The following is a 24,433-nucleotide window of genomic DNA, read 5'->3' on the forward strand; positions in this document are numbered from 1 at the left end:
ACATACTGTTACACTCAGAAAGTGCTGCAAACTTGGTTTCTATTTGGAATCCTTAAAAGTTGCCAAATGTTACTTACTTGGATTTTAAAAAATAGTTTTACAAGTAATCATTAACTTATGTAATAAGTGCACTAATCTGGTGTGCTCAATTTGCAACCATCATACTTATAAGGAATTTCAGTTAAGATGCTGAACATACTTCCTATATTGCTTAGAGTAAGTCTCATGACATCCATTCAGCATTCTAATATCTGGTCTCTCAACATGTGCTTTCAGAATGTCCTCCTTTCAGTTTTTAATTTGAAAGCTTATTGGAAACATTTCCAATGATTTTAAACCTTGTAAATACAGATTGAATAAGAGGGAGAAGGTATAAATCAAATTGAATTGGTTCTCTTTACCTTTGAACCTATTCTTTTATTTTGCCAGTTGATCCCTAATATCTTCAATGATTTTTTTTTTTAATGATTTGATAGAAATAGGAAGGGGAAGAGAAGAGGCTTGGCCAGGATTTCACAACAGAGCCATTTGCTGTCCTCATGTGTGTGCCGAGAGGGACTTTACTGTTGTTGTAACATCTGGACTGCAGATTATTCAGGCACAGATGGCTCCAACAAAAATTAAAATCAAAGCACTCCATGTAACTTGTCCTCTAACATGCTGAGGAGCTAGTAAGAGGAGAAGAATGTTCTTAGTATGACTCTCATTATTTCTAAAAACATTTAGCCCTAAGTGAGAACACCCAAAGAAAAAAAAGCTTTGTGTGTTTTACTTTGTTCTGTGCATGTTTTGTCTTTTCTCCCAGAGGAGACATTTTTTCTCCTTTTTTTTCCAAAACAAATGCTTTGATTAGCATAAATTATATCCCATCCAAAACAGCTGAAATGTAGAACCAATAGTTAATTGAACCACCGGGTTCAAATATGGGCACAGGGATTCCTTTTATTGCCATTAAAAGACAATATAAACTTTCCCAAATGTTGGAAGCAAATGTGGCTTTGCTGGAAGCAGCAATAGCTGAGTGAGTGGCCCTGGATCCCTGCAAGAACCATTACCTCATCCCTCCTCCAGCTCAGGCTGCCCTTAAACATTCCGGGCACACTCCTGCCTCCCTGCTAAGTGCCAGGAATGGGAACCGAGCTCTGACAATGGCTGCGTGCCTCCTGTTGGAAAATGAGCCCATGACTGGAGGAATTTAATTGGCTGAGTTGCTCCCAGACAGCGGCTGATGGAACTCTGGGTGCCAGAATTGGAATTCCTTCTGTCCGAAAATCTCCAGTGGTCAAATTTTGAGGGTGACAAATGTGACCAGCTGCCATTGCAGGAATGCAGGGAACAGTTGGAATAGGGACCTGGGAATGCTGTGTAGAAAAGAGAGTTAAGGAAAAGGGAAGATCCCATCAACTCTTTCTTGTGTAACAGTTCATATCTAGCAAGTAAACTGGGGTTTTGTAGGTTGTAAATGGCAAATCAGGAGATCTTTAAACTGTACTTGCACAAAAGGTGTCCCTTACAAAGGGAATGTGACTGTCAGAGCTTCCCACTTTTACTCAGCAGAGTTACAGAACTTGAAGGTGAAGTGCTTCTCTTTGGTTTAACTGTGGTGAGGGTGTGGAAAGAGGAGTTAGGGCAGGGACACAAGAAGACATAAAGACAGGGACTGTTCCTTAATTTAAAGGACACAGTCATCCTAAAGTGTCATTCCTGACTACACTCGCATAAATATGAGGGCAATACTTGTCACACAGTTCTGAGAGAGGCAGCCAGTTTTTCATATGTCTTATCCCAAAGTGGAGTGTGCTTTCCTCTGCTGGCAGCTACAAACTCCCATCCCTGCTCTGTGAGAAATGCAGTGGGGTCAGAGGAGGTGAGAACAACCTCATGGAGTGTTTTGGTCCGTTAATTTAGCTAAAATATTTCCTTCTTATTGCCTTCTTTCTTGTGATGAAGGAAGCGGGGAGGGGGATGGGGGGACAAAAAAGCAGGCCAACCACTGCCAAGAGGTAGTAATGAGGAGGTAGGAAATAGATGACTCAGAGCTGTTTTCACTAGCAAGGACTAGTCCAGCTGCTGCATTGTGAGTGCTTGGGGTGTGCCTCGGGTGCCTCTCCACTGCACTGCCTGCTCTGTTACTCAGGAATGATGCTTCTTACACAGGAAAATCCTTTTTCAAAAATAGCTTTAAAGTCTGTTTTCCTTCCCTTATTAGAATGAGCCAGACTTTCTGCTCAGAGGCTTTGAGATGCCTTTGATACACTTTTTACTCTTTTTACACCCTTTTATACATTTTTTACTCTTTTATAATCAGTTTTGATTCAGACAATACTTTTCAGACCAACATCCAGTAGCAGTAATAATGTTCAATGTATAATTTCCTAGCACCTAGCTAGGAAATGATTCCATAAGGAAACTGGTTGGTCAGGCAGAAAGTAATGGTAGAACCATGTAGATCAGTCACCCAATTTAATGAAAATACACATCTACAGAGTTTCCTCTCTTTATTTTGCTCCCCCACCAAACAGAACTGGTCACTGAGATCACTTCCTGGTGAATTCTTTCCTTAGTGGCATGAGTAGAAAGTAACTTTTCTTGAACAGAGGTTACTCCAGGTAATTTGGTGTGATTGCAAGTTTACCCTGACCTTCCTATCTATGGTGGGAGCTCTTGAATGAACCTTAGAGAATTAATAGCCTAATGTGGGAGAAATCATCCCCACTGGGGGCAACCTGTAGTGCTTCTACTCAAATCATGGGAATATGCCCCCACTTCCATGGGATGGCAGAGGGAAGAAATGTGCTTTTTCCTGGCTTATTTTCCTGACCCAGGGATTTTTTCCTGTAATAACCAGAAGATGCAATTTACACTCAGTTTTTCTTTCTCTTCATTAAACAGTTGTGCAATGGAGAAAAGCACAGCTCAGGCTTCCCACTCAGTTTCTCTCATTTTCCTCCTCTCCATCCCTTTTTGCCTCACTGTGGAGTGAACACTGACAAGTTGTTTTGGCACTAGTTTTGGCAGTATTTTAAGGATATTAGTTTTTTTTTCCTTCCTAGCCAGAAGGTTTAAAATAGACCTAAGGATTCTCTTGGCTTCACTGCAGCAGCAGTGAACTCTTCAGCAAAAGTAAAGCAAGAAATACAGCCATAGAAACAAAACTGACCTGTGTGCCAGACTACGGAGAATGTTCAACTATCTTGTTATTGCCAGCATGGTTATTTAAAAATATTTTACTTCCTAAATGACTCTAAGAAAAGTCTTAGGTTCTTCCTTTAAAAAAGCCAACCTTGTTTTTTAATGTTGAAATAATGCTTATTTTTGTGACAATTGTAATATTTTCAAAATGAGATCATTGGTATCAAAGGCAAGCAAGATTTTTTTTTTTTTTTCCCCCAGAGGGCTGGCATTATAGCTGCATCAAACTCTCCATCCCTCACATGGAAAGATTTCTTTGGCAGCTGTATGTTTGTGAAGTGTTCCTGTTTACACTGGGTTTCTAACAGCCTCTTTGTACTTCGGGTTTGCTCATTTTCAAATTGTCTCAGTTTCCCTGTAGCAGAGACAAGGAACCAACAAACATAGGTGTGCCTTCCGAAGTCCTGAAGCTCTAGAAGCTTCACCAAGCTTCTCACTCTCAGTCAGGCTGGCTTTGCCCCCTTGCCTCAGTCAGCTGTTAGAGCAACACGTTTGTGGTTATTAACACTGTTCATAAATCCTTGCTTAAATTCAAATGATACTTCTGGCATTGCTGGGTATTGGAAATGTCCCATGCTTATTTGTTAATTAATGTTCTCATATTTTACAGCTCTCTTGTTGTCTGAGCTATAAAAGGAAATACAAAGATTTCATGTGGTTTTGAGTGTTTGTAAGCTTTATATGTTTAGCAAGTGAGGGATGGGCAAGGCTTTATTCACCTTTGTGCTGTGGTTTTGTGGCAGGTTTCTTATTGAGGGAGTGCTTGTTATTCGTTCTCTCCTCCTGGCTGCTGTGGACACAGGCACTTTATCCACACTGTGGCTTGGATATTACAAATAATGGTCCTGCTGTGAGGAGAGCTTGACTGGATTAAAAAAAAAAAAAAAGCAAAAAAAACCAAACCAAGCCAAACCAAACCACACTGCAAAAAAACCCCCAAACAACCCCACACCAAAAAACCAAAATGTAAAACAACAATTAAAAAAAACAAAATAGAAACCCAAAACACACAAAACATGTTTTTGCCCTAGTTCAGTTTGCCAGGAAGTCCCGAATCAGCAATAGGAATGGGAGAAGGGCCTGGTGCCAGTGCTGGCAGTGCCACTGGAGTGCTTGCCCAGCTGAGCACTGGGCTTTACAGGCTTTGTCCTGCACCAGGACTGTCTGCACCAGTAAACCGAGGAGATAACAGGGCATACCAAGCCAGTGCTGATCCCTCTTACCATTCACTATCCAACTAAAAGCTTTTCCTCTACCAAATTCACTTTTCAGAATCACTGCAGTGTTTTTGTAAAAGCAGTATTTCCTAAAAGTTCAGAGATAACAAATCAGCTTTTACCCTTCCCTTTTTCAAAGGAGGAGCTGTCTCTGCCTGGCTTTCCTGCCTTCTCAAACTCTGGCAGGTCTTAAGCACTTCCGCATATGGCCAGTACTCTCTAAGAAATGAGCTTATTAAAATATACTAGCTCCATCTGTTATTTTGAAGTTTGCATTAATGCCTCCATCAACTTTTTTTTTCCTTAGAAGTCACTTTAAACTACCCTAAATGTCTTGTTATTAACCAGTTTCTGGCAAGATCCTTAGTCCTTTAATCAACCTCCGAGAATCTTATGTAAGTAAGTTTTCACATCTTTTGGTGTTGATTTTTTCCTCTTCTTTTAGTAGATTCTTGTGAGTTTTGGTTTTGGTTTTTTTTGTTTAGTAGTTTCATTTTAGGTTGTTTTGTTGGGCTTTTTTGAGACAAGACATGACTTATTTTGGAAAAAACCTTGTAAATATCAAAAGTTCTCTAAATAAGTATATCATCAACTATGCAAGCTGCTAACGTTAGAGGGTTTATTTTGATATTAGTTAATGTATTCGGATCTGAAAATAACTGCTCTGCTTCTGCTGCTTCCTTCATTGCTATTTATAGATTTCTTATCTTGTCTGTTATTGGTTTTTTTAATTAACAAGCCATCTGTGGGAATTTTCCTAATCACAAAAGACTCTTAGTTGTAAGTACAAAATGGTCTGTGACCAACTGTGAGCAGACAGAAATGAGGATAATTTATCCAGGTGTCCTGTCCCATGTTCAATCCTGACCCGTGTGTGCCTGAGTCAGTCGTTGTAGAACACAGAATGATTTGCACGGACACGGTTCAATGTATGATAGGGAAAAAGAAGGCTTTTATTTTTATGATTCCAGTATTTTTAGATTTTTGATAATGACCAGGGATTGGATAGTTAGGTTACCACCTTCCCAATCACACTGGTCATGAGAAACGTCCATTAAAAGACATTTCTCTGAAAGAATGTATAAACATCTATGTTTATAGTTACTTTCCTGGGAAAGTGGCTAGAAACTGTGAAAACAAGATCAGAAGGCTTAATTTTCAGGACCACACAAGTCCCTTCTGCATCCAGTCAGACACTTAGAAAAAGTCAGGCTTTGGTGAAAATCCCTGGCTTCTTCTGTTGTTCAAATCTGCCCTCCCCAAAGCCTGGCAGATACCTGATGTGAAAAAACATCTTGGGAAGGAGCAAATGAGTTTCTGGTGGTTTGCTGGAGGTCAGCACCATAACCTTCACATTCTCTTGGTGCATTTAAGGAGCAACTCCTTCAGACTTGGTGGTATTTGAAATTTCTGGTGTTGGAGATGACTTAAATTTCCATTATCCTATTTAGTTCTTTAGTTTCTCTGACTTTGAAAGGAGACAAAATGCTGCTTATGTTAAAGGCAGAAAGGGAATGGCCCCTTGAGTACATTTTTCTCTGAACCTATTGTTAACTCACTTTTGAAGTAAAATTTCCTTGGAAATACAGCACTTCAGAACACTCTGAAAGAGTCATCATTTTCTGGTACTTTTCCTGGTGAATAAGATAATGTCCCATCTGCTGGGACAGGAGCTTGAAACAACAATAACCTCTTGAACCTCCCCTACTTACCAGGTGATTATCAAAGAGGGAAGGAGCAGCCTCCATTCATACACCTTACAGGGGGTTCAGATGTTATTTTCATATTATTGCTGCCAGGTTATAGCTTTTGTAACAAACTGGACTAATTTTAAATAGTCCTAGACTCCTTTCAAATAATCCCAGACTGCAAAACTCCCTGATATTTCACTCCATCATGAGGCGAGTATTGATGGGAAAAGAGCTCTTGCTTCCAATGTTTTGTAAATGGATTTTTTACCCTGTTTTGAAAACTCATCTAGCCAGGTTTGAAGGGTATTTGAATTAAGTGACTTCATATTACCAAACCAGAGGCAAAGCTTCTTAGGTGAAAAAGCAGACCCTGACTTATGCAAAATTATACAACCAGAGAAGGGCTGATGAAAAATAATTTCATCTTTGTGATGATTTTAAATGTTCAGGCTTATGCAGGTGGTAGGAATTCAAGTTGGTTTTTAGTACAGTAAGTAATGATCTAATTTTCTATACGTCAGATAAAGGTGATCTTTTGGTGAATTAAGATGTGAGTTTTGAGTGTTTTCTCCTTTGACAGTCACTGGAGAAGAGCTCTGCTGGGTTTGTACCACTCTGAATTTACTGAACAAATGTAGCTCACTAGCAAGGGGGATGAAGAAAACTATTCCTGTTTTTGTTGGATGCTGTGAATTTAAATTTGAAAGATTAAGGATTCTGAAATGCAGTTGAAAAACACAGGAACATGGCAATTACATTACTTACAGAAAAGGGACTTTTTAGTCTGAAGAAGATTAATTTTAGAAGATGACCATGTGTGTAATCTTATTTTAGATAAAAAGAGCCACAAAGCCTGATGCAAGAAATTGAGATTTGAGAAGTCCCTTTTGATTAAATTATATATATTTCTCTGATTCTTAATAATGTCTAATTCTTAATAGGGTATTAAGTGTTTAATAATGGAATGTAAAAGAGTAGGAGAACTGAATGATGATGCATTTAGCAATGTTATTTGCAATTAAAACCCTGAGGAAGGGTTATGGTTGTGTGATCAACCATGTACGAAAATAGCACGGTCACCTTGTCCTCTCAGATGGATTTTGCTTGCCTTAAAGGAAATATCTTTTCAGTCATCCAGCAAGCTGCAAACCAACCACTCTTATAGGTGGACATCATAGCATAATTCCTTACAAAATAAAGCTGATGATGGAATTACTGGTTCTATAAAGATTCCCCTTGAATATTTTTAAAAGGAATTAGCTGCAATGTTGGATGATGCAGTGCACGGTGTGTGCAGTAAGGAGGATTTTGCAGCACTTGAGAATAAAAAAGCATTTGTCTTTATAAGCAGTATGTTTTATTGCCAGCTTTGTCTCAACTGTCCTCCCCAGCACACACATTTTAATAAGTTAAAATGAGTTTGGTTTGCTTTGTTTTGGGATGTGAAAGTGATTACAGCTAAATCTGGAGCTGTATGAAGAGATGTAAAACACTGCAGAAACTGAGAAGGTGCTTGTCTGATGGAGGGAAGTCTGGGGCAGTGGGTGTGTTAAAGGAAGGAACTAAAAATCTCAATTAGATGAGGTCTACACCATTTTTAATTGCTTCTTTTTGCTTGACTGACTGTAGTTTTCCTCCTTATTTTTTGTATTCTCATGTTGCAAGGGACACCACTTCAGATGTTTTTATACGTGAAGTTTAACTTTTGCCAGCAGGCAGGGGGGCGATGTCAGGGGAACTTTTTGTTTCTTGTTTTTCAACAGCAGCTTTTCAGTTTGGTTTCTGGAAGGAATCTCCCCCAGCACCAGGAGCTTTTAGTAGCTGGTGTTAGGCTTTGTTTCACTGGCAAGGGAGGCTGTTTGCATCCAGACCTTCTCCTTGAGAAGGTTCTGGAGCAGGGAATGTGTAAAAACAGGCAAAAATGTGTCTCAGAGCTGTCACTCTTAGCAGTGAGCACATTCCTGAAGCTACACTAGCTCATCCTGCTGGGACATTGGTTAAAGTTATTGAATATATTGACCATAATTGGCAGAACTGTTGTGGAATTTTAATCAAATGTGATCTGGTGGAATGGAATGAAATTCATACTTTTGCATTGCCATTTCTCCTCAGAAAACCTGAAAAAGGAGTCCAGTACCTCATTGAGCGAGGATTTGTGCCAGACACTCCTGTTGGGGTTGCCCACTTCTTGCTGCAGAGGAAAGGGCTCAGCAGGCAGATGATCGGAGAATTCCTGGGAAATCGGCAGAAGCAGTTCAACAGGGATGTGTTAGAGTGAGTATGGTGTGGGGAAGAGGTGAGCACTGCCCATGGTGGTAGATCTGCTGTCTCCATGGTACACAGAAATGCTGTTTAATTCCCCTCCCCATCCTGCTGTTGGCCAGTGTGTTTCTGGGGGTCCTTAATTGTGCTAATTTATTAATTTTGACTCTGCACATGTGCTTTACGCCTTGGCATGAGAAAAGGGCTTTTCAAAGTGTAACAGAACTTGCAATAAAGGGAAGCCTGTGAGCATTGCTGCAGAACTGATAATAAAGTTTAGGTGAACATTGGAAAGGGTGTGAGAAATTCTAGGCTTGCTGTTTCATAGTGCTTTTGCATAAAATGAAAAATATTAAAAGCAAAGGGAATAAATTACTTGTTAATCTACTTAGCTAATTAGCTGCAGTGTTACTGGAAGAAAAATGAGAGCTACTGTAATTTGTCATTGTATATCTATACATTTAAGTAAAAGCTTTTAAAAGTGGATAGTGCTTTCTGTGGTTTCTGCATTACAGTGCTGTTACAGTGATTCATGTCTGGTCATTTCAAAACTAAAGGCTACGCTTAAATGAAATTTATAAACCTCTGATTTTAAAGCAGTCTTTAAACAAAGTATTAGAATGACATAGTTTGTGTTGTTGATTATATTAAAATGGTTCCCTTTTATTTTTCGCCAGCACTGTATTTTCAGAGGAAGAAAGTAATTATTTCTCCATAAATGTTAACTGAAAGTCATGGCAAATGATGGGGAGATGAGAATTACAGCAATAGTAAAGAGAATATCCAAACAAGATTATATTTTTCTCTGCATTTAAGAATGTTCCTAGACACAGAGCCATTTGGTACAGATTATTGTGCCTGCTGCAGGCTGTGTGAGCTATGATATTTTGAGCAGTATAAACTATTTATTATTGGAGGCATTGTGATAGTTGATTGGCCTGGAAGCACAGAACTAATAATTATTTGTGGTAGTGGTACATCACTTAGAATGGTCAGATATTTGTCATTCCAGCAGCTCCTCTGTTAAAAAACACAAGGGTCTGCTCACATTTGCACATACTTATTGATCTGTTATTTTCAACCTTCCTTCACAGCTTACCTGCAATTATTGCAATTGCTGCTGAAAGTTTAAAAAACAATTCCATTAATCTCTGTCAGGTGGAAAATCGAAAAGTTTTCTTCTGTTTCAGAATCTTCTCTTTGGTACTGTGTTGTTAGAAATGAAGAGACACGATGTGAATCTGTTTTTGTCCTAGCTGTGTGGTGGATGAAATGGACTTCTCCACAATGGAGCTGGATGAAGCACTCAGGAAATTTCAAGCACACATCCGTGTCCAAGGAGAAGCCCAGAAAGTAGAGCGGCTCATTGAAGCTTTTAGGTAGGATGTCAAATAAATCCTTCAGAAACCTTCTGCTTTGCAAAAAGACTGCAGAACTGGGGAACTTGGGTTTATCCAAGTAACTTTCCTGATTATTTTCAGTGTCCTCATGAGCTACATTTTCAAATATATCTTGGGGGGGGGATGGGAGATTTGCTAAGTATGAGATAAGAAATTTCATTTGGTGGTATTGTTCACAGGTGGCATTTGTATTCATAGAACTTCCTCAGAAGTTCTTTCTTGCATAAGTTGAAAAGATACTTAAGGATTTTTTAACATGTCTAAGAATATATTTGGATTTAGTAGTTTGTATGAGTGAAATTATAAGCCCGTGCACTTTTTAGGGTATGTATGCTCCTAACTTTTAATTAAACACTTCAATGGCTGTGGGAGAAAGAGGAGTCAATTATCAGTCCTGACACAGTGTACCCAGGGCAGGATAAGGTGGAAATCACCACATGGCAGTAAGCCAAAATCAATGCTGTGTTCTTCCCTGTTGTTGGGGTATTAATCACTGAAAAAAATGGGATAGAAATTGTAGTAAGTGAAGTTACAGTGATATAGAAACAAACTCCTTGCACATTCAAGGATTGCCTTATGAAAACATGTGGATGGAAAGCTAAAGCTGTGTCTGGAAATGGAACAGTAGCTTGCTGAGGCTCTGGAATCAGCAGCAGGTGGGTTATTTGGTGAATTTGAGCAGTGCCTCCCAGCCCTGACAGCTTCGCCTGGTGTTCCCAGCCAGCGTTACTGCATCTGCAACCCAGGCGTGGTGCGGCAGTTCCGCAACCCCGACACCATCTTCATCCTGGCCTTCGCCATCATCCTGCTCAACACTGATATGTACAGCCCCAACGTCAAACCCGAACGCAAGATGAAGCTGGAGGACTTCATCAAGAACCTCAGGGGTAAGAGACCCTAAGGGCAAAGCTCCTAAAAGCTTTTCCCTGTCCTTGCAGGGACACTGTGTCATCTGGGAACAACTTCATGATTCTGTCACCTGACTGCCATTTGGACAGACCTCAGTCATTTCTATAACAGCAAAACCAGAATTAATTGTGTTATATTTTGTCATTTTTATTTTGTCTTTCTTGAGTGGATGGATATATTGTCAGGACCTTTCATTTTAGGACCAGTAAAACCAGAGTACTTGTGGTGTTCTGGAATTTCAGATCTTGAAAATGAAATGGCTGGTGATTTTATTCCCTGAGATTGATATAAGGCAGCAAGGAAAACCCTGTGCTTAGCAGATAATTCAGCTTAGCAAAGTTTAAGTTAGTGCTGAGATTTTATTGTAAAATTCACAAATACTCCAAAGGCCTGATAGGCATCTCCTGGCATAATGCTGCAGTTACATTTGGGGAATTAGACACAGTGTATTCTCTCTGAACTCCAGCATGTATGCCCAGCAATTCTTGTTATTACAAGGATTTCTGTAACAAGTTACCTTGCTGCAGCTGTAAATTACAGAGGGTGGGCTGTGGAAGGCTTGGCAGAACAGAGGTGGTTTTGCTTGCTTCTATCTGCAAACAAATTGTATTTTATCACTGTATTTTTTATGGGAGCAGCTGTTGCACTGGGTGACAAAATATTATATCTTTGCTTCTGAATGGGAGATAATAGTTTATTGCTTTAAAACCTGTTTCAAAAAGAGACATGCATCGCCCTGTCCCTAGAAAATCCAGCTTTAAGTCACTTAGCGAAATTAGACTCCTTCCGCTGCTATTAAAATTTCGGGATCAGGCATTCAAGACAGTGTGGCATTGTTAGAATGCCATGCCAATGATAATCACACAGTGCTAAATAATAATATTGGATCTGGGCTATTGTGTTGATTTGTTTTTCCAGAGTAAACTAGTTATCTTTGAAATCTTAGAGGAAATACTGGTTAAATTAATTTTACTGCATTCATATGATTCTCACATAAGAAATTATTTCATGAACAACATTGAGTAATATTGAGACAAAATGAAATGGTTCGTCAGCCTCCTCCTAGGGGTGTATTCCTAGGAGAATGTCTATGGATATTCTAGTGTCTAAAAAGGAATTTAATTCATAGTTTTTAATACCAAACAGAGGAAATGTGAAAGAAAAAAAAAATCCTTTAGGAAATCAGCCTTTTTATGTCTTAGTTTTATATGGGAGTTTTAAAACAAACAATTCCCAAACCTGGGTGATTTCTATCAATGTTTGGGTGTATGGGCAACGAACTTCTGGACCACAATCAGTGCGTAAATCATGTTCACACCAGTTTCTGTGCCTGGCTGAGGCAGCACAAGGACACACAGGAGGAGCTGGCTGACAGCTGGGAAAAACCAGCACAAATATCAGCAGGCAGGCAGCACTAGCACTGGGAGGGTAGGAAAACAGAAAATGCCCAGGTTTTTGTCTTCTGCCAGTGTGGATCAGATCCCTGCTAACAGAGGCTTGGCCCCTGCAGGGGTGGATGATGGTGAGGACATCCCACGGGAGATGCTGATTGGGATCTACGAGCGCATCCGCAAGCGCGAGCTGAAGACCAACGAGGACCACGTGTCCCAGGTGCAGAAGGTGGAAAAGCTCATCGTGGGCAAGAAACCGGTGAGTGCCTTCTGTCCTGCTGTGAGGCACAGGCAGGGCAGGGCAGCAGAGCTGTGCTGCTCCCCAGTACAGACTGGTCCATGGATGGAAAAGGGCAGAAACTGTCAAAGTAATTCCCTATGAGGTTGATTTAAATTCTGGAGTATCCATGCAGATGAATTTTGTTTTTGCAGTCATGGGTTACATGATGATGTTAGGAGTCTTAAAAACCTTTATTGTGACTGTTCTCTTATTTACTTCTAAAGAATCAAAGTACTTTGTTAATGTAATATTGTAGAGAACTGTATTCCAAAATTTGCACTGTCAGTTATGGCTCCGTAACTTACAAGAGTAATAGAGAAGTTCTGTTCATATCAGCATCTTTGTCACCTGTTCAGCTCCTTCCATGATGTGGGATTTGTAAGGGGAAACAGGGTCATTTTATCTTAGGATATATCTGGAAACCAGGTCCCATGGATTCTGGTGCTGGGTTTCAGCATCCAAAGATAGGATTATTGTAGGAAAAGTCCTGAAATATTTTGCTGTATAAGTGAATCTTCAAAGCATCTGTTGGAAATGGAGTGAGAAAAGAAAGGCCACAGCATTTTACCTCCGACTAAGGAGCACAGAGGGTTTAAGACCAGTATTTTCCATGCTAGGAAAGGTAACTAATGTGGAGAGGGACCAGTGGATGTTCAGCCTTCCTAAATTCAAACCTTCATATCAGTAGTCACAAAGACAGCCCAGAACAAAGCCAAAGAGCCCTAGACTTCCGTGGTTTTGAAGCCATATATCTGTTTTTTTATCAACTCCAGGGAACTCCATCAGGGTCTGATGGGCTGGGGGATTTATTCTTGAGGAAGAGAATGTGGATCTCAAGATTCTCCCTATTACTGTTAAAGGGCTTTGAATTGCAATCTCTTCTCAGACAAGCCTTAGTCAGGGGATGGGGGAAGGGAATGAGGGACCACCAAAAATCTAATTTTGGTCTGTTTCCAGTAAAGAACATGCTGAGGAGATCTCTTTGAAGAAGAAGCAGAAAGAAAGCAAAGTTTTTATAAAAGCTTGTACCTGTTTTTGAGAAGAAGGGAAATAAATATTCTGAAGTCAGGCATCTAATATGAAACTTTGTTTTCAAATTAATTTCAAATTGGGGATTTAGGTTTATATATAAGCTTCTGTGGGAGATGGGTTTTTTCCATGTTTCTTTTTTTATTCAGATATGTGGCAATTCAAATCCTAAAACTAATCCTGACCTTGTAAATTAAATGGGATTAAGAAAACAATGCCCTTGGTGGAGTTCTAGTTTGAAGGATTGTTCTGGTGGGAGACTTTTTAACTGTGTGCAAGGAAATGAGGGAACAGGCAAATCTTTATTGATAGCTCTATTTGTTTTTACTTTATAGGCATTTAGTCATAGTCAGAGCGTGCCGTATTTACTTGCTATGATACAGTTCTGTGTTTCTCTGAAGTTTAATCAACTTGTATGTGTCTTTCTACTGTAGATTGGATCTCTGCACCATGGACTTGGTTGTGTAGGTATTTCTCTCCTACTCATTCAAAATTTATAGTCATTGTAACTGGCAGCATTTTCCTAAACTGGAAATAAGACATTCTGTAACATTATAAAATTTTAAATTACTGATGTTCTTTCAGGCAACATTTTCATTGTGTTATAGTAAAAACTCTCCAAGGTATAAAGATTTTCTTAAAAATGCATGTCTCAGAGACGGCTTAATTTATTGCCAAGGGTCTTCCAGACCTTTCTAGTACACTTTTTATTTATTTGAAATATTATTATCACTGTAGAGATTAGCCAGTAAGGAATAAACAAATAATTAAAATCAAACTTTGCACCTCACCTTTCCACCTGAGTTATAGTGTCTTTATTCTTTCTGGTTCATTTGAGAATTTAATGATACCATGGAAAGATACTGCCAGTTAAACTTCTGAATGGTAGATGAACATTGAAAATACCGTTTCCCAATTTAAATTATAGGCATGGTCAGTAATAAAGTAATCAGTAATAAAGTAATCAGTAATAAAGCTAAAACTTACATGCACCAAATCTTATAATGCACCAGTTTATGGATTTCTTTTGGTGTTTTTAACAAGATCTCATAATTTGCATTTGAAAGAAATCAAGTCTCATTCAGCAGCTTCAGAGATACCTTCAGCAGACATTTGCAATAAGAAAATGGAAATTCAGTTTTGATTTTCTTGCTTGCTTGAGAGGATAAAACAGATTGAAAATGTATTTGCTTTGTTCTAAAGTCTCCATGTTCTTGGTAATGGGGAATGAACAAATTGAATTAACTCAATGGCTGACAAAAAGTAACCTACAGCATCTCACAAAAACTAAAGTTGCTTTGCATCCTTTCTTCTTCTGATAAAAATAAAAATGCTTCTGGAAGGAACTATCCCTTGCTTTGAGCTTCCACTCAGGTTAATCTCAAGTTCTTTCACATTTCTATCATTTCACAAAATAAAGCTCTATCTTCAGTAGAGCTTCCATCCTGTATGGGATGCAAGCTGTCAGAGAGCATTTTAGAGAAGAACTTTGATGAAGTTTGAATGTCCTGCAAGTATGTGACATAAACTCTTTATGTTCCTGTTGTTTGTCCTTTGATGAAAAGGTCTAATGGGCTTAGAAGTAAAAATATTTGAAGTATTAAAAAGAAAAGGATTATTTTTTAAAAAATTATGAAAAATGCTCTTTCTTGGCTAAAAGTTGTTATATGAATCATGAATTTTTGTATTATTGCAGGTGCTCTCTCTCCCCCACCGGAGGCTTGTTTGCTACTGTAGGCTGTTTGAAGTTCCAGATCCAAATAAACCTCAGAAGCTTGGATTGCACCAACGAGAAATATTTTTATTTAATGATCTTCTTGTGGTATGTATTGCCAGGAAGAGAGAATGTGGTATTCAGAAATCATATCTCCATGAAATCACTGGCAATAAAGCATGTGATCATTCCTAAAAATAAGTATCTGTTACCCTGTATTCCAACAATCCTGGAATGATTAAAGGATTTATATTCTAATTTTTTTTAATTCTGTATAATTTGTTTTTTAAATGGAAGTCTTTTATTGACAGCTACACTCTGTAAGAAGGTATTTGGTGCAGTAGCTTTCACTATAGAGAAAAAAAACTCACTTCCAGTTCACCCATTGCCTTAAAGGATAAACAGAGACATTGTTTATTCCATGAATAATGAATTCAAGGTACTTGTGGAATAGGATCTATTGAAATAGATTTTACAGTTGACTTTACTTTTTAGTGTGCACTAACCCTCACAGACAAACTTGACCAGTCTTGAAAAGCAGACATACAGAACTCAGGACAGCTTGGAATTATTTGGTTGATTTACTTTTAAAAATAGAAAAATTTGTTGCACTCCATTTGGAATGCACTTGGCTGTTACCTGAGAAGTGAGGACTACACCAAATATTTCATATTTTGTTAGGAAAAAGGCACACCTCATATACACGATATTATTGTATGTGGGTTTTTACATAGCTGCAGACCTTAAAACCAAGAATTAAATAAAAAACATTAATCCTTTTTCTTCTGAGTATAACCTAGCAGTTGTAAATGGGAGCTTGAATGGAAACTGTTATTTTTTAGTACTTACTCAGATATCAGTAGTTTTATCAAACTGTTTGGGGAATAATATAGACCAATTTTGTTGGTGTGGTAGCACCCAAATTTGGGGTGTTTAAGGATATTAAATATATTTTCATTTTTGCTAGCACAGAAAGGATGCATATTAATTTTGGTTTTGGAATTTCAAGAAGTAGAGTTCTGGAGAAGAGAGAACACAAAAGCTTTGTGTCTGGATAATATACTAACCCTTCTGCTTTAGCGAGATGATGTTGCAGAGCTTTGGTTTTTTCAGCAGCAGGAGGAGATTAAATACAGCACAGTTGCATTTTAAAAAATGGAAAAAACCTGACAAGTGCATTTTCTCTGACAGATTTATAACTTTCTTCTAAATAAAATGTTTTCTCTTATGCTAATTATCAGAGAAATAATTTTCCACAGGCACATTTGGTAGAAGGAATATTTCACTTTGTTTATCTGATACATTTCAGGTGACCAAGATTTTTCAGAAGAAGAAGAACTCTGTTACATACAGTTTTCGACAGTCCTTTTCCCTCTATGGAATGCAAGTTCTTCTCTTTGAGAACCAGTGTAAGTATTTCCTCTCTTTTTAGAGGACTTCTTTGTTCATAAATAAAACAAGAATGGTGTAAGTGAAAGGGATGGACAGGACTTGATTCTGAGTTTAGGAATAAAATTGCTCTGGACTTATTTCTAAAGTTCAAAACAAGATGCTGTCAGTATAAAAAACAGAGAGTTTTTTGGTTGTAGTCAGAAGCCAAATCTCCCCAAATGTGTTTGTGATTACTTGTAAAGAATAAAAGGATTGCCAAGAAACAAACACATCTGTTGCTGAGTCAGTGGTACAGTTAGCTGGCACTGAGTGATAATAAATAATGACTCTTATAATGATATCTGTAATTCAAAACACTATTTAATTTATTTTCCTGATTTATGATGTAACTTTGCCTAGATAATGTATGCTACCTCAAATTTAAATACAAATCATAAACTTTCATTTTTTGACACCTTTTGTTTATGTCTCTTACAATCTGCATCAGTCCAATATTCTTTTTATCTTCGAAGCTTCTTGGCAGACAAAAACCCAAATAATTTGCTAAAATCCTGCTTCTAAGCACAAGTACAGCATCAGTAGAGACAGCAGAGCAGAGTTGTTTGTATGGTACATAGGGAGACAGCCTGACTGAATTCATGTCAGTGCACCAAAAGTGGACCAAATCTTTACCACTTGATGAACTGGATACAGCTCATTGTGAGCTGCAGTAGTTCCTGTGCATTTCCATCATGCAAGGTTCTTAGTTTTGCCTTGCCCTTGAGAATGTACTCTTTAAAGATCCATTGCTGTTACTGAGCCAAGGCCTCTGGAGATTTCCAAAGGGAAGGTTTTGCAGAGCTCACAGAAGTTCGGCAGCCCACAGATTATTTCTGTGCTTCCACATACATTCTCTTTCTCTTGTGAACTCATTATGATAAATGATACAAAATTTAATTTTGGAGGGAAAGGCCAAATAGGTTGATCCTGGATTCTACTAAAAATAGATGGATTTATAATTCTCTGATTAAATTTTAAATAATTTTTATAAATATAAAATATTTATAAATTTAAAAATTTAAATAAATTTAAATAAATATTTAAATATTAAATAAAATATATTTCAAAAACACAAGCATGATAAGTAGAAACACTTCTCAAATAAATTAAAAAATATCTCTAGTGAAACAAGAAGTAAAGCATTGGATTCCTCCCAGGGAACTGGAGGCATTTTAACTGAGGCACTTCAGGAGGGCTTCTGAGTAGAATTCACTGCAGTGAATCAGTGAACAGGCTGTACTCTAATATTGGTGTCTCTTAGGTGGGATGTACAATTTTCCATTTGGGAAAGAGAAGTATTTGTCCCCTTTGACTTGTAAAATTCGATATTTTTGGTCTCACCTATCCCCAGCAAGCTTTAGGCTTGTTTTGGCCAGAGCCATCAGTAACTCTGTGTGGAGCAGCTGTTCCCTGGTTCCAAAGGAATAAAAGTCAATGTTGCTAAAGCAGAAGCAACTAAAATACTGGTTTCGCTGCTGGTGAGGTTGAACAAATGACTGGCACTGGTGATAGAAGAATTGACTTTTAATGATAGAAGTCAATTATGTTGGTGGATGGATGAGCTCCAAAAGGGAAAACAATGCCACATATCTCTAATAGGCCATAAGGGAAGTATATTTTCCATTAAAAATCACTAACAAAATATAAAGAGGGAGCAGATCACTTAGGAGAGAGTGTGACTGAAACCAATACTGATATAAGTATTCCCTAAAACTTGATCAATACACTGCAGAGAAGTACCTCTGGTAATAAAATACATGTGCTTGTTATGTGGAAATTCCTTCTTGGCTCGTAGGTGGGGGCAGACCCAGTGACTTTGGGGTTGCCAAGTTTCCTTGCTTGGTTTTGTAAGTTTTTATTCTTTCCCCTGGAGTGGTGCAGAGCTGTTTGTTGCATTCCCTGTGCCAGTGTTCCAAAGATCCCGCCTGAGCCTGCCCAGCACTGGGGCCCTTTGGCTGTTCTTCTTGTGTGAGATATTGACAGCAAATCCCAGCAAAACTCCCAAATCCTTCCCTCCTTCCCCTAGGACCTCTATTAGAGCAGCTGCTCTATTTTCCCTAAGGATTGTAAATGGACTTGCTTCACTTTTAGTTGCAGCTTTCATCTGGGAGTTTAGGTACCCTAAGAAAGCCTAAGATAAGCTACCCTAAAAAAGCCAAAGTTAAGGTATCCTAAAAAAGCCAAGCATGTGCACTGGTTTCTCAAAGCAGTTTCTCAACACAAAAATAGTTGAAATCTTGTTGAAACCTCATGGCTTTGAGGGAAAGGAGTATCTCACTTCATCTGCTGGTTCTTGAGGGAGGGAGGTTTTAGTACATGGGAGCTCTTGAGCTTGGGCTCAAATACTGAAGTAAATATTTGAGAGCTTTAGTAAACCAAGAGGGGAAGGCAGCTGAGTAAAAGCAAACATTGAGTTAAAATGCACATGTTGAGGTTTGCTAACACCCCATTGCTCCAGGTCTGTGCTTCAAGCAAAGACTGATTTGTTTTCTGCAGCAGAATATATTTTCATTCTGAGTATCTTTCTGTAACTGAACCTTCTCAACCAGCAGATAATTTTGACCAACTGTTAAAATTTCAGAAGTACACCTAGAAAAGAGGCAAGGACAGTTTCCTGAAAAATCTGCCTTTTGTTATTAAAAGTCCATAATATGGGTCAAAAGAAGGGTGAAAAAACCAAATCAGTCCTTTTACTTCTTCAGTATGCGATTTCACAGATACTTTTAACTTTATTTAAAAGAAAAAAAGGAAAGTAGGATGTAGGGAATACAATCCAATAGGAAATACTAAATCTGTACCTGTTTGTGTGTTTGTCTTCCTGCAAATAATGAGTTAAAAGACAATATGTAGTATTTGAAATGTCTTCAAGTAGCCTTTAACTCAGCAAAACTTTGGTCACAAGTGGGTAAGATAGGTGATGGGATCTGCTCCATGAAATAAAAGTTACCCCCTTAGCTTTTTGCCTTCTTTCTGCTGTTTTTGTTATATATTGAGTATTGTACCTTAAAGGTAGCAGCTTGTCGTGGTTTTAAACCGCTAACTAAGAAAATTACTTACTTCTTGCTGTGAGGTATGGATTAGAATAAGAGCAAAACAGGCATACAACTTAAAAGGGAAAACAAAAAGAAAGTTTATTGACAAACCACAATAATAAGAACACCAGAATAAACTTCCAGAAAAACCTTTCCATCCCCTATCTACCCACTATTCCCCTGTTCACATGACAACAGAGACAAAAACTCTGGAACTCTGATGGTTAAAACAGTCCCAATTCTTGCTAGTCTTTTTACCAGTCTTTATAGAGAAACAGAAGTTTCTTCCTGTTAATTTATGGAGTTTCTCACAAGAAAACTATTTTTGTTATAGTTTTCTATTGCCCTAATGTTAGCTGCTCAGAGCTGCTATTATTAGAGTTCACTCCTCCCATTTTCACATCACTCTGAAGTATGTATGGGCCATGCGTCTAGAGATAGCATTTTTAAGGATAAGTTATTCAAAGGCAAAAAAAAAAAAAAAAAAGTCTTCTTCATCTGTTTCTGTGAGCTTCACCAGAAAACAGTTTTCTCATTGCCTCTCAAGGCTTCAAATCTCTCAACAGTTTTCTCATTGCCTCTCAAGGCTTTTAATCTCCCAGCACTTCACTATACTATAATTACTCTTTACTCAAATTTACACTTTGAACACTATTCCTCTCTAGATCTTATATCATGAATTAAAGGAGTTCTTTTCAGGACTTCATTGTCCATCTCCATAGTTTTAACAGGGAGATATTTCAGCTTAATTAAAGCATCTTCTTAATTCTCTACCTTTCCTGAAGCTTCTTTTCTTTCCTGTCACTGGTAGTTTATAAAGTCTCTTTTTATGTTGATCTCTCTCTCTCTCTCTCTGGATAAAAAGATTAATCCGCAAGTCTCATCTGGGTAATGAAAGAGTTAAAATCTTGCCCAGGCTTTTGTAGATGGTTCGATGATCTCTGCCGAACAGGAGCTGGAGCCGTCTGTGATGGAAAGTTCCTCATGGCTGCTCTAGAGCGTGTAGTCGCTGCTCCAACCCGCTGCAAGTCCAAGGCCTCTCTCTTTCTTCACTCGGCAGTTTCTAGTGAATTAGTTACAGCAAAACCTGCAGCCGAGCCAGAGATCGGCTCGGCCCGGCCCGGGCCCGAGGAAAACCTTCCCCAGGCCCCCCCATCTCCCGGCCGGGAGACGGGGCAGGCCCGGCTCCATCCCCGCCCGGCCGCATGGCCTGGGCAGGGACGGGAGGCCTGGAGCTCTGCTACCCTCCACAGCCAGAAAACAAAGAGAACCCAGAGAGCTCTGCTTTTACATTTTAAGGTAGGGTTCACAAGTTGATCCCACTTTTCAATGGCCTAAACTGCTGTCAATTCCCAGCAATGACCGATAATTGGTCAGGAGAAAAGACTCCAGGCAGTTCCCAGCAACTCCAACTCCCTTAAAGGTAAAGTAACTCCATGACACAGCTACATAAAGCTATCCCTCAATATTTGTTCAATATTTGACAGTTTAGCTGTTCCAACATACCTTAGGGATTTTTATTCTAATTTTGTGCTGTTAGCCTTTTATTTCTGACTTCGTATCCTCTGTGGTAATATTAGTAAAAAGCTTTCAGTTTTGGTGGGTATTTTTATTAAAAGAAAAGTAATTGTAATAATCAGAGCTTAGTTTTTCTTGCCTTTTTCTTCCAGATTATCCAAATGGCATTCGGCTCACGTCAGCTGTTCCAGGAGCAGATATCAAAGTACTTATAAATTTCAATGCACCAAATCCTCAGGACAGGAAGAAGTTTACAGATGATTTGAGGGAATCAATTGCAGAAGTTCAAGAAATGGAAAAGCACAGAATAGAGTGTAAGTACAAAGGTACATATAATAGAGCATTTTCCAGCTAATCAAAAGAAGAAAATTCTGAATATGTGTATAACACATTAGAACTCCTTAAAAGTTCAAAATAATGTGTGTTTTTCCATGACTTTGCCTCAAGAAAGAGGAAAAAGACAATAATGCATTAAGCCCCAGCTGAGTTCATTCATTGACTCCTATTTACTGCAGTGTAGCTGCAGTAGAATTTATCCTCGACAAGCTGCAAATAGCAATGGACAGAGGAGAACCAGGTCTGTGATTTGTAGCATAAATTCCAGTAAGAATTTAGGGATAATGTGGATAAGAGTAGAGCTGGATCTGTGATTTGTAGTATAAATTCCAGTAAGAATTTTAGGGATAATGTGGACAGGGAGAGATGGATCTGTGATTTGTGTCATAATTTGTATCATAATTTTGTATCAAGAATTTTAGGGGTAATTTACCTCACACTGAAATTCCCAATGATGGCCCTTCCAATAAGCTTCATTTAATTTTTCTTCATTTCTATGTTGCAATTCCTGTAGTCAATAAGGAAGCCATGGTCCAAAACAGTATGTTTTGCTGGTAGTTCCATGAATATCTAAACATGAAATTTTATCCCATTTTTCCAAAAGAGTCCCTGATCAACATCCAGCTGTTGGTTGAGGGGTGAAGCTCCTCTCTGGCATTCCCTACAGACACAGGAATGCTCTTGGTTGTTTTATCCCGACTAAAACCCTGAAAAATCCCCATGTGTGTTGCAGCCGAGTTGGAGAAGCAGAAGGGGGTTGTGCGTCCCAGCATGTCGCAATGCTCCAGCCTGAAGAAGGACGCTGGGAATGGGACCCTGCCCAGGGCGTGCCTGGATGACAGCTACGCCGGGGGTGAGGGGCTGAAGCGGAGCGCGCTCAGCTCCTCCCTGCGGGACCTGTCCGAAGCAGGTAAGCACTGCCTCTCCTTCCTGGCTCTCTGCATGCAAAGCTGCCTCCACCATGTCCACAAAGTCCAGCTCGCTCTGGGGCCCCAGAAATAGCAGTTGGAATCTCGCACTTCCAAATAGCTCCTTCCCCCACGCACCCCCACCCCTGGCTCGTGGTTAATTTCTGTTTGTTTTTTTTACCCTTGTTCGGTTGAGCGGCCACTGTTTGAAAGCATTTAAGCCGTTGTAGGTTGCTATAGAAACTTTTAAAGGACAGTGAAGACAGAGGAAAAACTGTAAGTTTTTAATAAAACAGAAATGATTGACTTGTGCTAGGAGTAATTCACTTAGTTTTCCTTTCTTTTTTTTTTTCATCTCCTTTGCTTTTTCCCCCTCATAGAGTAGGCCTAGAAGGAAAAGCCAGGAAAGCTCCTGGTCTCTGTGTAATGAGCACTCTGTGTATTTTGTGCTCAAGTGTACCTGTGTTACCACCTGGATGAATGAAATTGAGTGAAGCCCAACTAAATTCTGCCTAGAGCTGTGTAACTCAGTGTGTCCCTGATGCTCTTTTCTTGGTTAGTAACCCAGACACAGTTCCTAGTTCTTGCAAAAAGAGATTATTGTGAAGTACTCTTGACAATAGAACCAAAGAAGCCCCAGTGGACAAGAATGCTGATAACCCACAAAGCCACTGATGTGCCTTAAGTTTTATTAACTGATTAAGACTGGAAAGCAGTGGTGTTGTGATTTTTTTTAGCCAAAGTAAGCCAGGGGAAGTTGGGCGTGCTTTATTTGATGGTTTGCCTCACACCTGGCATAGCCATATAATCTTCCAGTGTTAAAGATTCCTGTCACTTATAAAAGCTATTATCTGAACACCATGTCCACTATTGAGAAAGTACTTCCAGGGACAGTAACAATTCTATTTTTTTAAATTATTTGCTCTTTAGTTCAAAGGCCGTGTTGCATACTTTGCTTTTTTCTTTCAATTGCAGTATTGATGTCCCGTGTAGTCACAATTTCAATATTCCGTGTATCTTTGGTAGTAGACACTACTTAGCTATTTCCTTTTTTTTCTTTTAAACCAAAGAAGAGATTTTAGCTATGCTGCAATAAATAAAATTGTTGTAAACTGAAATGATAGCCTGTGTTTTGTGGGTATATATATGTGCATGCAAATATGTAGAGAGTGAGCTCTTTCAATTCTTTTCTTCTCTGTTTAGGCTTTCATACTCACATTTCCATTAGAGACTTAGGCCCTTGATCCAAAATCAGGCTGAAGTTGAATATTGGTGCTTGCTTGGCTCCAGTGGATTTTAGATCAAGCCCTAGTCTCCACCACTCTTATCTCTCAGATGTGAAGATACTTCATAATCCTTGTCTGTTGTTTTGGTTTTATTTCATTAGCATGAGAACTACCATATTGTTAATATGTGAGTTCAGTGGGGTATTTGTACCTCTAAATGTGATTTCTGATTAATTTTTTCATTCCATCAGAATTATTCCATCATTCTTCTCTTTCAAACACTACCATGTATTTGAATTCATATTATGGGTTTAATTCAACAAACCAGCATTTGTAATCAAAAACACATTTCACAGGGCATGCCTACAGCTGGCGTGCTTATTACTGAAAATAACCTTTTTCCATGACAAAAAAGTAGAAATCACTCACAGTCTGCCGGGTTTATCAATGAGTTTGTTAAACCCAACTAAACTTAATTTTAACTTGAAATAGCTGAGAATTATGGAGAGCTTCTGTTTGGTCTTGTGCAGTGCAATTGACTTGAGAAATGACCTTCCTGTTATTTGCTTTGTTATTTGGTGGAGTGACTTCAGGGACATGATCCATATCTTTCCTGCCTTCTCTCAGGGAATAGCTTGCATGTGAGGCTAATTTTATTTTGAATGTGGGAGAGGTGATCTATAGAAAAGCAAAGAAATCTCTTTCAGTTAGGAAGATACTGCACCCCAGTGATTATCCCATATTAAATTGCTTCTCTAAAACAGGACTGAGTTAGGTTGCCTCAAATCCTTTTGTGGATTAACTACAAGGAGGGGGAACAGGAGTGTGTGGGTCTGTAGGAAAGTGGATTTTTAGAGAGATCCTTCCTACATTTAATCAGAAATAAATCTAACTAAC

The 24,433-nt window shown here is 38.8% G+C and overlaps 1 protein-coding gene across 28 annotated transcripts in view; it reads left to right on the forward strand.

The window, feature by feature from the left end:
* IQSEC1 (IQ motif and Sec7 domain ArfGEF 1) overlaps positions 1 to 24,433 on the forward strand; it is a 291,038-nt gene that overhangs the window by 256,482 nt on the left and 10,123 nt on the right. For 15 of the 28 annotated variants that reach the window (XM_086846616.1, XM_086846647.1, XM_086846620.1 and 12 more), the window contains 9 exons: positions 8,213 to 8,374; positions 9,619 to 9,741; positions 10,483 to 10,649; positions 12,182 to 12,321; positions 13,806 to 13,835; positions 15,068 to 15,193; positions 16,395 to 16,494; positions 21,219 to 21,392; positions 22,136 to 22,312. In XM_086846616.1, the coding sequence (XP_086702742.1) occupies positions 8,213 to 8,374; positions 9,619 to 9,741; positions 10,483 to 10,649; positions 12,182 to 12,321; positions 13,806 to 13,835; positions 15,068 to 15,193; positions 16,395 to 16,494; positions 21,219 to 21,392; positions 22,136 to 22,312 (1,199 nt within the window). The remainder of the gene's footprint in view (positions 1 to 8,212; positions 8,375 to 9,618; positions 9,742 to 10,482; positions 10,650 to 12,181; positions 12,322 to 13,805; positions 13,836 to 15,067; positions 15,194 to 16,394; positions 16,495 to 21,218; positions 21,393 to 22,135; positions 22,313 to 24,433) is intronic. The other 13 variants (XM_086846623.1, XM_086846628.1, XM_086846617.1 and 10 more) reach the window with 1 other exon arrangement.

The sequence above is a fragment of the Cyanistes caeruleus genome, chromosome 11 (genome assembly GCF_971803275.1).
Source record: "Cyanistes caeruleus chromosome 11, bCyaCae1.hap1.1, whole genome shotgun sequence".
In the NCBI taxonomy this organism is placed as follows: Eukaryota; Metazoa; Chordata; class Aves; order Passeriformes; family Paridae; genus Cyanistes; species Cyanistes caeruleus.